The 13,560-nt window shown below is 43.4% G+C and overlaps 1 protein-coding gene across 1 annotated transcript in view; it reads left to right on the top strand.

Annotated features, from left to right (window-relative positions):
- Positions 1-13,560, top strand: part of LOC142504032 (uncharacterized) — a 130,534-nt gene that overhangs the window by 68,510 nt on the left and 48,464 nt on the right. Inside the window, exons 18-21 of the mRNA XM_075617141.1 lie at positions 7,480-7,536; positions 9,286-9,339; positions 12,180-12,233; positions 12,435-12,488. Coding sequence (XP_075473256.1) covers positions 7,480-7,536; positions 9,286-9,339; positions 12,180-12,233; positions 12,435-12,488 — 219 coding nt within the window. The remainder of the gene's footprint in view (positions 1-7,479; positions 7,537-9,285; positions 9,340-12,179; positions 12,234-12,434; positions 12,489-13,560) is intronic.

Here is a 13,560-nt window from a genome sequence, read left to right on the forward strand (position 1 = left end):
ATACGCATTTGATATTATTGGGTATAGGCCAGTAAAGACATGTTGTAGTGGAATGATGAGGATCAAAATGTCATTGAAGAAAGATGCAATTTGGAACAGGTTCTATAAACTAATTATATGAACAACTAAAATACGTATTTCAGGATTCAACCTAAAGACAAAATATGTTTTTAAATGTCAAATACCAATCCTACAGTACAGCCAGTTAGTTATCGATAGTAATAACAAAGTGTACAGCGTCCTGTATCTTGTGTACATTTGTTCTTCCCATCCGCACATAAATACGTTTCGTGCAAATCTAAAATGTTATATTTTACTGTACCATTATAAATGCTGTAAGCAATATGTGCTGAATTTAGGTGGTGGGTTAGATTTAGGACAACACAGGTACATTTTGACCTTTTAATACCTATTGAGGAGTAGGTACAGAAGATAAGTTATTGCAAACATGTCAGTGAAGTGTATCAATTATTGATTCTCTTGCCAACATACGATCACATTTTTGTGAATCAATAAGACGCCAGTTCTGGGTTGAGCCTTTTCGGCTGATCTGGCTGAACCGTATTTAGTATAACTATAACCCATTTTGGTTCACTAGTTTCTTGCATTTAACATGGACAGAAAAAGGAAATCCACACGTCAAGACGCACGTTTCCTGAGCATGTTACATAACTCCCACGGGCACAGTAAATGGAAGTGAAGTGAAGTTAATGCAGAGGAAGGCAATGTTTAGTGGTAAAGAAAACCCCAGCTTTCTATGCATCTTTCACCCATTCCCTTTAACACCTGCTGATAACATCATTAAGCACAATTCTGCTGAGGTTTGTAGTTGCAGTAGCTAGCCTGCCCCGCAACGCCCCCAGCCTTACACGTGGTTAAACAGCTTACGTGGAATAACATCTATCCAGAATTAAAATACAAACCATTTGAAGTGGCATTCTGTCTCAGAACTATAGATTATTGCACAGTATAACAGAGTAAGATTAAGAAGAGATTTGTTTCTAACATACAAATAAGGATAACATATGGAAATTGTAGCATTGTTCCCCTAAACTGATCATTGCCTGTCTATAGATACCGTATTTGGCACTTACTGAAGCTTTCAGGTGATGTCTTGTTGTGAAGAACACAGGGGAAACACGTGACATTTAAAACTGAATCTTCACAAATCGACTAATGCTACATTTTGATTACATTGAAGCAGACACATCTAATTACTGTATAAAGCTGGCACTACAACAGAGAGATTTAAACTCAGATCATAAGAAATATCTCACTGTGCCCTGGATCTGATTATACATCAATGGGGGTTATTGATCAAACTGTGATAGTGCCGTTCGGGGCACTATCGCAGTATAATGAATAACTCCCAATGAGTTTGTTTCTGGAGGAAAGAGAAAACTACTAAAAATAAAGATAATGAAATACAACAAGCAATAATTAGTTGCACTCTTTTTTTTTTTTCATCTCAAATTGAACACATGAAGGGTATACAATCCCAGACATCGCAACTTCAGCAGTTCAGCTGGGTGGATACAGGTAATAGTTGTGTTGGTAGAGGAAGTACATTGCTACCATCAATTGTGTTAACGCTTTGACTGCTTGAAGGGCCTGCAAAGCTGTGTGTGGCAGATTCCTCCGGAAGCCACGAGATTAAGTAGTGGACATATTTCACTTCACGACATAGGAATTTCCTCCTTCCCAATATTAACCAATGGAGTAAAGAGGGAGGATGAAATGCAGTATCCCCTACTATCCCAGCAGTATCCCCCACTATCCCAGCAGTATCCCCTACTATCCCAGCAGTATCCCCCACTATCCCAGCAGTATCCCCCACTATCCCAGCAGTATCCCCCACTATCCCAGCAGTATCCCCCACTATCCCAGCAGTATCCCCCACTATCCCAGCAGTATCCCCCACTATCCCAGCAGTATCCCCCACTATCCCAGCAGTATCCCCCACTATCCCAGCAGTATCCCCCACTATCCCAGCAGTATCCCCCACTATCCCAGCAGTATCCCCCACTATCCCAGCAGTATCCCCCACTATCCCAGCAGTATCCCCCACTATCCCAGCAGTATCCCCCACTATCCCAGCAGTATCCCCTACTATCCCAGCAGTATCCCCTACTATCCCAGCAGTATCCCCCACTATCCCAGCAGTATCCCCCACTATCCCAGCAGTATCCCCCACTATCCCAGCAGGCTGCCCTACTATCCCAGCAGTATCCCCTACTATCCCAGCAGTATCCCCCACTATCCCAGCAGTATCCCCTACTATCCCAGCAGTATCCCCTACTATCCCAGCAGTATCCCCTACTATCCCAGCAGTATCCCCTACTATCCCAGCAGTATCCCCTACTATCCCAGCAGTATCCCCCACTATCCCAGCAGTATCCCCTACTATCCCAGCAGTATCCCCCACTATCCCAGCAGTATCCCCCACTATCCCAGCAGTATCCCCCACTATCCCAGCAGTATCCCCCACTATCCCAGCAGTATCCCCTACTATCCCAGCAGTATCCCCCACTATCCCAGCAGTATCCCCCACTATCCCAGCAGTATCCCCCACTATCCCAGCAGTATCCCCCACTATCCCAGCAGTATCCCCCACTATCCCAGCAGTATCCCCTACTATCCCAGCAGTATCCCCCACTATCCCAGCAGTATCCCCCACTATCCCAGCAGTATCCCCCACTATCCCAGCAGTATCCCCCACTATCCCAGCAGTATCCCCCACTATCCCAGCAGTATCCCCCACTATCCCAGCAGTATCCCCCACTATCCCAGCAGTATCCCCCACTATCCCAGCAGTATCCCCTACTATCCCAGCAGTATCCCCTACTATCCCAGCAGTATCCCCTACTATCCCAGCAGTATCCCCTACTATCCCAGCAGTATCCCCTACTATCCCAGCAGTATCCCCCACTATCCCAGCAGTATCCCCCACTATCCCAGCAGTATCCCCCACTATCCCAGCAGTATCCCCCACTATCCCAGCAGTATCCCCCACTATCCCAGCAGTATCCCCTACTATCCCAGCAGTATCCCCCACTATCCCAGCAGTATCCCCCACTATCCCAGCAGTATCCCCCACTATCCCAGCAGTATCCCCCACTATCCCAGCAGTATCCCCTACTATCCCAGCAGTATCCCCCACTATCCCAGCAGTATCCCCCACTATCCCAGCAGTATCCCCCACTATCCCAGCAGTATCCCCCACTATCCCAGCAGTATCCCCTACTATCCCAGCAGTATCCCCTACTATCCCAGCAGTATCCCCTACTATCCCAGCAGTATCCCCTACTATCCCAGCAGTATCCCCTACTATCCCAGCAGTATCCCCTACTATCCCAGCAGTATCCCCTACTATCCCAGCAGTATCCCCTACTATCCCAGCAGTATCCCCTACTATCCCAGCAGTATCCCCTACTATCCCAGCAGTATCCCCTACTATCCCAGCAGTATCCCCTACTATCCCAGCAGTATCCCCTACTATCCCAGCAGGCTGCCCTACTATCCCAGCAGTATCCCCTACTATCCCAGCAGTATCCCCTACTATCCCAGCAGTATCCCCTACTATCCCAGCAGTATCCCCTACTATCCCAGCAGTATCCCCTACTATCCCAGCAGTATCCCCTACTATCCCAGCAGTATCCCCTACTATCCCAGCAGTATCCCCTACTATCCCAGCAGTATCCCCTACTATCCCAGCAGTATCCCCTACTATCCCAGCAGTATCCCCTACTATCCCAGCAGTATCCCCTACTATCCCAGCAGGCTGCCCTACTATCCCAGCAGTATCCCCTACTATCCCAGCAGGCTGCCCTACTATCCCAGCAGTATCCCCTACTATCCCAGCAGTATCCCCCACTATCCCAGCAGTATCCCCTACTATCCCAGCAGTATCCCCTACTATCCCAGCAGTATCCCCTACTATCCCAGCAGTATCCCCTACTATCCCAGCAGTATCCCCCACTATCCCAGCAGTATCCCCTACTATCCCAGCAGTATCCCCTACTATCCCAGCAGTATCCCCTACTATCCCAGCAGTATCCCCTACTATCCCAGCAGGCTGCCCTACTATCCCAGCAGTATCCCCTACTATCCCAGCAGTATCCCCCACTATCCCAGCAGTATCCCCTACTATCCCAGCAGTATCCCCTACTATCCCAGCAGTATCCCCTACTATCCCAGCAGTATCCCCTACTATCCCAGCAGTATCCCCCACTATCCCAGCAGTATCCCCTACTATCCCAGCAGTATCCCCTACTATCCCAGCAGTATCCCCTACTATCCCAGCAGTATCCCCTACTATCCCAGCAGTATCCCCTACTATCCCAGCAGTATCCCCCACTATCCCAGCAGGCTGCCCTACTATCCCAGCAGTATCCCCTACTATCCCAGCAGTATCCCCCACTATCCCAGCAGTATCCCCTACTATCCCAGCAGTATCCCCTACTATCCCAGCAGGCTGCCCTACTATCCCAGCAGTATCCCCCACTATCCCAGCAGTATCCCCCACTATCCCAGCAGTATCCCCTACTATCCCAGCAGTATCCCCTACTATCCCAGCAGTATCCCCTACTATCCCAGCAGTATCCCCCACTATCCCAGCAGTATCCCCTACTATCCCAGCAGTATCCCCTACTATCCCAGCAGTATCCCCTACTATCCCAGCAGTATCCCCCACTATCCCAGCAGTATCCCCTACTATCCCAGCAGTATCCCCTACTATCCCAGCAGTATCCCCTACTATCCCAGCAGTATCCCCCACTATCCCAGCAGTATCCCCCACTATCCCAGCAGTATCCCCTACTATCCCAGCAGTATCCCCTACTATCCCAGCCGGCTGCCCTAACCTTCAAATGAGCTTCTGTGTGCTGACTGATCCGGTCTGCTGTAGCCAAGTGATTTCCAGACTACCACAGGCCATAGATTGTTGTATTATTTATTGAGATATGTACCAAAAAATGACCAGAAAATATGCATAGATAAATATAAATATCTTGTTTTAAAGTGCGCCCATGTTCAGGAGGAACCTCTCTCTTTTCTTTTAGAATTCTGTCCGTGTATATGGTTGTGTTTGTGGGGGGCTCTGTGTGTGTATGGTTGTGTTTGTGGGGGGCTCTGTGTGTGTAGGTTGAAACTCTTACCGCCAGTCCAATTAACTACACTGTTCTTTACCATAATGAATATACAGTTAGTGCTTACAATACCCCATACAGCTGGGAACCAGTAGAGTAGGATCTGATGAGGGTTCGCATGGCCGCTTTCCACGATGACGTGCACGCTATGAAAACTCTGTACGAATTACTTTCTGGGAATTTCTAATGAAGAAGCAACACCCCTGTGGCACCCTCTGCGGCACCCTCTGTGGCACCCTCTGCACATGACCTTATTCCATCGGTAGAACACTGTTTTAATCAGCCTTTTATACAGTATCCAAAAAGAAGAAAACACAGCGCACAACTCATAGTGAAATCAATATGTTATAAACTGATTAAGTGAAAGTGGTAAATATGCACGTACAAGAAATCAATATATTCAGGCAATGCATGAATTTTGGCACATGTTACCAGCACGAATCCGCATCTGGCCAGACTGCAAGGGTAAGGAGAATGGACCAACAGCTTGGGTAGTTTGTTATAATCCCAGGTGTCCTCTGTCTTGCTCCGTTACTAATCCTCTGATCTGCCAGCCGTCTGACACACCGTAGCTATTGCTGCTCCGAATCTCTCACAGACTCACTTCCTGGTGTGACGTCACTCGAGTCGCGTCATCGGGGCTGTACGGAGGCTGGGAGGAATTGGATTCATGTCCCTGACGAAGTTGTTTTTAACGAAACGCGTAGGATATTGATTATTGCGTTCACTTAAGGGGTATATTTAATATACCTCCATCGATACGAGCTTTTCTACAAGCTATAAGCTATACATTTTGAGATTTTGGCACAGACGATCGTCTGCCTCTGTATGCCGATTTGAGGTTTGGAGCCTCCGTACAGCCCCGATGACGCGACTCGAGTGACGTCACACCAGAAACTACCCAAGCTGTTGGTCCATTCTCCTTACCCTTGCAGTCTGGCCAGATGCGGATTCGTGCTGGTAACATGTGCCACAATTCATGCATTGCCTGAATATATTGATTTCTTGTACGTGCATATTTACCACTTTCACTTAATCAGTTTATAACATATTGATTTCACTATGAGTTGTGCGCTGTGTTTTCTTCTTTTTGTATACAAGTTCCAAGGGATGTTGAGCCATCCGACTTTATACAGCAGCAGAGTCTCTTTTTTGGTTAAAGGTTTTTATATTATTATCATTATTCACCTTGTATTCACAGATCATTTTCACATTTTGGTGGGTTATAAGTCATAAGATATATGTAAATATATATTTACTCACATATCACTTAACAGTTAGTAGCGCAAATTATTATTCTCTTTTTTTCACTTTTATACAGTAGTCTGTGTAGGAAACATAAAGCCCCTGGGAGGTGTGTTGCTAAATTTCAATGGCATTTAAAGAGAAAACCCTGTTACATTCTACCAGCCTGAATTCTGAGACCGCGGTAAAACACATCCAGTACCTATCTGGTTAAAATCAGGTGTTTAGCCTCCTGGGCCATTGATTGCTTCTAGATTAGAAGGTATTGTCTTATTCTTCATTTCAGTGAAATATAGAAACAAAGACTTCAACATTGTATTTCAATACAGTTGGGAATTTGAGATGAGTATTTTTTTTTTATATAACTTAAAATTTTTATTGATGTTAAGGAAATACATAAATACACATGACATCCATTATGTCCAGTAACATCCATACAAATCATAAGAACATATATTCCTAAATCTAGGAGGGGAAGTGGGGGGAGCTCTTTCCCTTGCTTCGTAAGATCTGATGACTTGATCCTACACTACCTCTCGGTACCCCCTGCGGTCCAGTCCACCTCTAATTGTCTGCTCAGCCCCGCTCGTTGTCTGCGGTCAAGGTCGCCCCTCCATCGCCAAGAACGCACCTATGGCTATCATAGCATAATTGTGGTACCACTCACTCCTGGGATGTCTGTCTGAGCCAGTCATGGTAGCCAGAGCTTTTGGAATTTGATGCCAGTGTCGTTAACTAAACTTGTCAACGTCTCCATCTGGCAGACATACCAAATTCTCTTCCGAATTTTAGAGATTGTTGGCTTTTTCCTTTTGTTCCCACAATGCTGCGATCTTGCATCTCGTTGCTGTTGCAAAATGAGCAACTAATTTACTCTGGACCCTGGCCAGGCCTGAGATGAGTATTTTAACAGTCGACAAGCTGAAGTAGCCATAATAGCGCTGAATTTTCATAAGCAATCAGCAAACGCTACAAAACTTTAGTGGCCAGACCCTTTTCAGTTGATAAACCAATATAATGTTATTTTGCAAAGAGATCGTTCCGAGGGAAGACTGTTTAATGTGAAAATCCAATCCTTCCATTGCAGGGTTATCCCGGAGAAGACAGCAGCGCAGCTGGACCACCGGGTCCCCCAGGTGAACCAGTAGGTTTTTCTCTAAAACATTCTTGTGCTAGGGACAAAAAACATGCGATTTATTCAGTAGGTAAAAAGTGAAAATTGACTTAAATTAGAATAGTCTCAGTTACACAAGGAAAACATGAGTACTAAATATTTTGGCCAATAGGTAAGACATTTTAATCGTAATTTTGGAACCAACTAAGAGACTTGCTTTTATACGGTAAATGTTCTATTTTTTCCTTCATTACAAGACTATATTTGGGAATCAGATTAGTTACAGTAAATCAATTTAGTTAGTGGGTCCAGGTAGGCCAGCTCATACTTTTTCAACATAAACCATTTTCTCTAAGAAGTGCTTGAGTTTAGTTATCACATTTCTAAAGAACTGGATACCCCGGAGGTACCGGATATAACAGTGCTGCCTTTTTGGGAAAGATCCCCGAACAGATTCAGATGGGCGTGCCATGGGTCCTGTTACATTGTAAATGCGACTGCTGGCACCGTTCTCTTAGCGTAAGAGATTTAAAACGAAACATTCCAAAAACAGAACTTTGACATTTTAATTTCCTATCACTTTAGAAGCTTCTATTTATGTGATTAACTCAAGGGTCCAAATATTACAGCCTCTGCAGACATGAGATTAAAATAAGAAATAAATCGTGCATTTCAGTTGCATACAACCCACATATTTAGAAAAGCCTGTGGAATGCAAATCTCTGTACCAGCTACAGACCTTACAGCTGAGGCTCACTCTGAGAGCTGGCACGCTGCATGCTTCAATAAAAGTGGAATCTTGCACTTACAAACATATAAAACATGATTTTGTCAGTTAATATTTACAGAAGCTGAAAGCCACTGTCTATTTATAGATCTCGGAAAAGAAAAAAACACTGATTTAGTATATAATAATATTGTTGATGTGAATGAGATGCATGGTCCCCTACCGGAGATATGAAATACTGCTTTAAATGACATGATCTTTGTACCATGGCAGTGCTCACATGTCTGGGGCTCACTGCTCATTACCGAGGGCCTGGTTTTACCAAATATCATATCCTACTCTAGTATTGGTGAGAACAGCCCTGGCTTAGTAAAGGGTCTGCTTCCTTAATGCCTTCACTGCTAAAACCGCTTGTACCATACTGTTTGTACTAAACACAGGATACAAAACAACCTAGTGAATTAGTGCAAATATCCATCCCATTAGCAACTGTGGAAGTAACACAACATTAACTTGTCTTGTGTTCACTTTGTAATCCATTTAACCCAGGGGTTCCCAACGCCAGTCCTCAAGACATCCCAACAGGACAGGTTTTAAGGTTATCCCTGCTTCAGCACAGATGGCTTCGTTGAAGAACCTGCTTCAGCACAGGTGGCTCAGTCAAAGACTTAGACTTCTGTGCTGAAGCAGTGATATCCTGAAAATCTGACCTGTTGGAGAGTCTTGAGCACTGGACTTGAGACCCCTGATTTAACACATTACACAAGATATTTCTACAATACATGTTTCAAATGTAAAGCGATAGTAACTTCTATTTGCTTTGGTATATTTAGGGAATATGGCCGTTAGTAACTAAGAATGTCGTACATTACTATACAACTAATTGTTATGTGATTCTGACTGGACGAATTGATTCCTGCATGTTGGATGCCAATCACCTAGCTGCTTATAACAGTTTCTTTATCCTTGTCAGTCTTATTTAATGCACATGATGTGCACAGGTCCTTATACTGTATCAGGGTCTTAAACTAAAGCTTCATTGTTACATTTAGGGTCCTATTGGTGAACATGGTGATAGAGGCGAATCTGGAGATGAGGGTTACAAGGTAATTCTCCTGTGTTACTATTTCACTATCATGTCTCAAATGAAAGTATGCATGACCAGTTTTTCTATTGCTTTTTTTCAATAATTAACAATGTCTTTATTAATACTGACAATTACTGGCATGGTATGACATTCATTGGTATTGTAAGTCTACTCCCCAACAAATAGCTTCACTTATTTCCCTAATAAAAATTTCCTGGTTCAGTTCTCAATGAATAGGCCAACAAATCCATGTTACAAAGACATGTTACACATGTGCATGTTATCTACAATCCCCAGCCATATAAAGGACACATTAAAACTGCAGACACAGCAATATCCTACGTGTGTGTTATTTTGATAAATAAATCAGTTCTGTACTATGAGAAAATACTTGTAGCATTAAAAACAACAACTCTGACATTTTTAGTCTATCACAGTATAACGAGCATTGTTTTGTTTCTATAGCAACCATTTACAAAGTCACATCCCCTTCCTCTTCTGAAACAGTCTCTGGCACACCCCTTTTTGAGCCCTGACCACTCTCTAGCATTGCACCAATTGTATCTAGTGACTGCCATGATCTTCCACACAGAACTTTGCATCTTGGGTCCTCTTCTGCTGCACTGACAGCCATTTAGTGAACCCCTGAGTCCAATCTTTACTGATTGATCGGCAACTTAGCTAATTACTTATCATTGTGTGGATTGTATTGATGCACATATTAAAGGGGGAAAATAAATGAAAAAATAAAAAAACAGCAGCTTGGATTGCTGCTTTAAATTTAGAGATTAGAACATTTGCCCTGAGTTCAGATCTCGAAAGTGTTTGCACATTTTTTTAAATTTGACCCTTCCTACGGAGTTTACCTGTTTGCTGACGAAAATGTACATATTTAGCAAAAATTCAAACATTCAAAAAAAATCTCTGTCCCAACAGTCCAAGCTATTTTTATGCGAATGTTGGTGATACAAATGTATATATTTCATGAAAATGTCAACATACACATTTGATCACTTTATGTTTGCAAATGTTGCCAATTTTGCAACATTTTCACGATTTTCGCCTCTTTCACAAACTTGTGCAAAAATATTGCCCATCTTTATGTACATCTACATTACAAATCTGCAAAATAATGACCCCATCGCTGACCTGTGGGACCAGACATTAGCCATCTAATCCAGGCATCTTACATTGGAGCTGCCCTTCTCTGCTTCCCTGCAGAACGTACCGAGGAGGAATCATTGCTACGGGTTACCCCAAAAAGTGTGACAAAAGTTGCAGTTACTTAAATATATTTGGTAATCACAAAACTAATTTTCTGTTGCATTAATTGAACGATTGCAAAGTCCATTTTGACTTGTACTGTGTCTCTGTGCATTGCAAAGCAAAGGAGTGTTTCATCTGAACACGAGGGTGCCAGAATTATGATGGTTTTTATAATTTAGTCATTTGTTACTATTTCTGGATTTCTGGCAGTCTTTTGTTGCCCTGTGATATATGTTTTCTAGAAGCAATATCTGTATTATAGCTCTGCATATCATATGGAACTGGGACACATTATTTGTCCTTTACCTAAAAAAGCAACACACACATTACTCTCATTTGGCAATGCTGATTAACCCCTGCTGTGCCCGCCCTCATGATGGACAGGGCAGCCTTAGGCTACGGCTCGCTGGATGCGCGTCTGCGAGGCTGGCGGCGCGTGCAGCCGAGTCCCCCGGTCTGCAGGGGGAAAGACGGGGGGGAGTGACGGGGGCGCGGCCGTGACATCACCCGGCAGGTTCGCCCTCAATGGCTGAATCGCCGAGGGGCGTGGCCTAGTGCTCCGTCGCGAGTCCTGATCTCAATTCTCTTGAGAGCAAGCGTTTCTGTCGGCGCGGCGGCCCCCCCTCGCAGCGGGCCCGGCCCCATTGTGGGGCGCCTCTTGTCCCTGCAGTAGCCAGTGGGAACCTGGCGTTAGAGTTACTGAAGGATGCCCTTGGAGTAGCAGTTCCTACTAACCTGTGTGGCAGGTATCACTGATAGCACAAAGCGGTTCCCTATATACCATTGACTTTGAGAAGAACACAAGCAAGGAATAAACATACTACATATTCAATGTATTTTTTTAAAGCTACTTTGTATTATTTTAAATGAGGGGGGAAAGCAGTGTTTAAGGTGTGATGGCACGGAGGGGATGGAGGGCTACTACTGTACTAGTTACATTTCCACAGTACTACTACTTTGATTTAGATGCCCCCCTTCCTTTCTGCTTTTTAAGGATAATATTGTATAGGTCTTTCCAAAATATGATCCAAATAGATTTTTCTTCAATGTTTATTAAATTCATTTATATTTTTTGATGTCCAGCACAGAACCACTGTTTTGTACGCCACTTTAACCACAGGGAAAAAGGTAGATATAGCTATGATACAGTATAAGTATTAGTAAGAGTATAGATACTTTGGTATTAAAATGTGGCATGGTCAGTATTCTGCATGTACTGTATAGTGGTAGAGAACAGAATATTGGTCACCTCTGACTTACAGCATGTATTATTTGTCATACAGAATTGGCTATATGTCAGTTAATCATAAGATTTCATACAGTATGCCATAATTAGGAAAACATGCAGAGGTTTTATGAGGGGTTCAAGTTACTTTTTTAAAACCCCCTCTTCAACTCATTACATTCTTAAGCGATCTAAATCAAACTCATTTACTGTGCTTTGCAGGCACCTTCATTAATATGCTGGATAATAAGAAATCTGGGCACGAGGAACCAGTTTCAAATCCATTTTATTGCACTGTACATATTTGACCTTTTTGAGGCAAAAATGAAAAGAAATAAGCTTCCGTTAATGAATGCTCTTGTGTTTAGGGCCATGTTGGAGTGGTTGGACCAAGAGGAGCAATTGGACAACAAGGTCCCCCAGTAAGTTTGGGGCCGTTGCAGTGGGAAATACAAGATACCTATAAGTTGTAATGTGAGGGCCCCTATCCTGGCTCGGTAGGGAAGTGTCTGTCCATGTGGGACTGTGTATGCTTGTGAAGTCTGATACTCTCTGAGACGGAGAGCACCAAATGCATGAGCTGAATTTTTAACATCACGTATTTATCATTTTTATTTTTAAAGGGGCAACCAGGTGATGCTGGTGAACAAGGAAACAAGGGAGAACCGGGGTCAAAGGTAGGTATATATTTTCCAATAACATTTGCTACAGCTGTCTGCGGTCATATATATCTCTAACACATGTTAGTTTGTAGCCTTCTTGGTTAAAGATATTACTAACCATTGATAAGGTGAGTAACAACCTCTCCCCCAACACACCATGTGTTTCCATTCTCCAACTTTATCCTGTCACATTCTAAGCTCCTTGGATCTTGGACGTCTGTACAGGGAGAAGGAGCGGCTCTGTGAGTAAAGACACTGACTGGCACTGAGACTGAAGCAGGGAACCTGGTTCAGTTCCCAGCATCGGCTCCTTGTGACCTTGGGCAAGTCACTTTATCTCCCTGTGCCTCAGGCACCAAAAAACATAGATTGTAAACTCCAGGGACCTGTCCCTGCAAAATGCCTCTGTAAATTGCTACGTAAAACTAGCAGCGCTATACAAGAACATATTATTATTATTATTATCACCACACTAAGTCAACGCAACTATTAGTCCTTTAGTCGTGCTAACTTGAAGCTTATTTCATTAATGATCTTTCTGACTCATGAGGGTTTAATGAGTTACTAAACCTTCATGAATCAGAGAGACCATTAATTAAATAAATGTACTTCTATTAGCGCCTTATCCAATACTGGAGGTATTCCTGCGGCACTGACGGGCTTATGGTATAGGTACGTTCATTTTAAACAGTAACATTATTGAACCTGCTACTCACTAAAAGGGGATTTACATGTGAAGATTATTATTTTTCTTAAATAATAATAATTTTATGATCTGTAATGTGCGTAGCAATGCTGTTTACAAGAAGTATTTAATTTGCTAATCTATACTGTCCCGCCACAATCCTGAGTGATGAGACTTCCATTGTACGGGATCATTAAGAGACCAGTACTTATTTATGTTGATTTAAGCACTAGACAAAAAAATGTACTTCATTTTCTAAGGACAAGCGATTGAATAATTTATACTTTCAAACTTGTGCAATGTCTTCCTCAGGGCAGTGATTCTCATTTACAGCGATTCAATGCGTTTACCACAGATCTAAACTAGCAAACTAAGGCTGCAGCTAGAGTGATGCTGAGCGGG

Source organism: Ascaphus truei, chromosome 10, assembly GCF_040206685.1.
Source record: "Ascaphus truei isolate aAscTru1 chromosome 10, aAscTru1.hap1, whole genome shotgun sequence".
Lineage (NCBI taxonomy): Eukaryota > Metazoa > Chordata > Amphibia > Anura > Ascaphidae > Ascaphus > Ascaphus truei.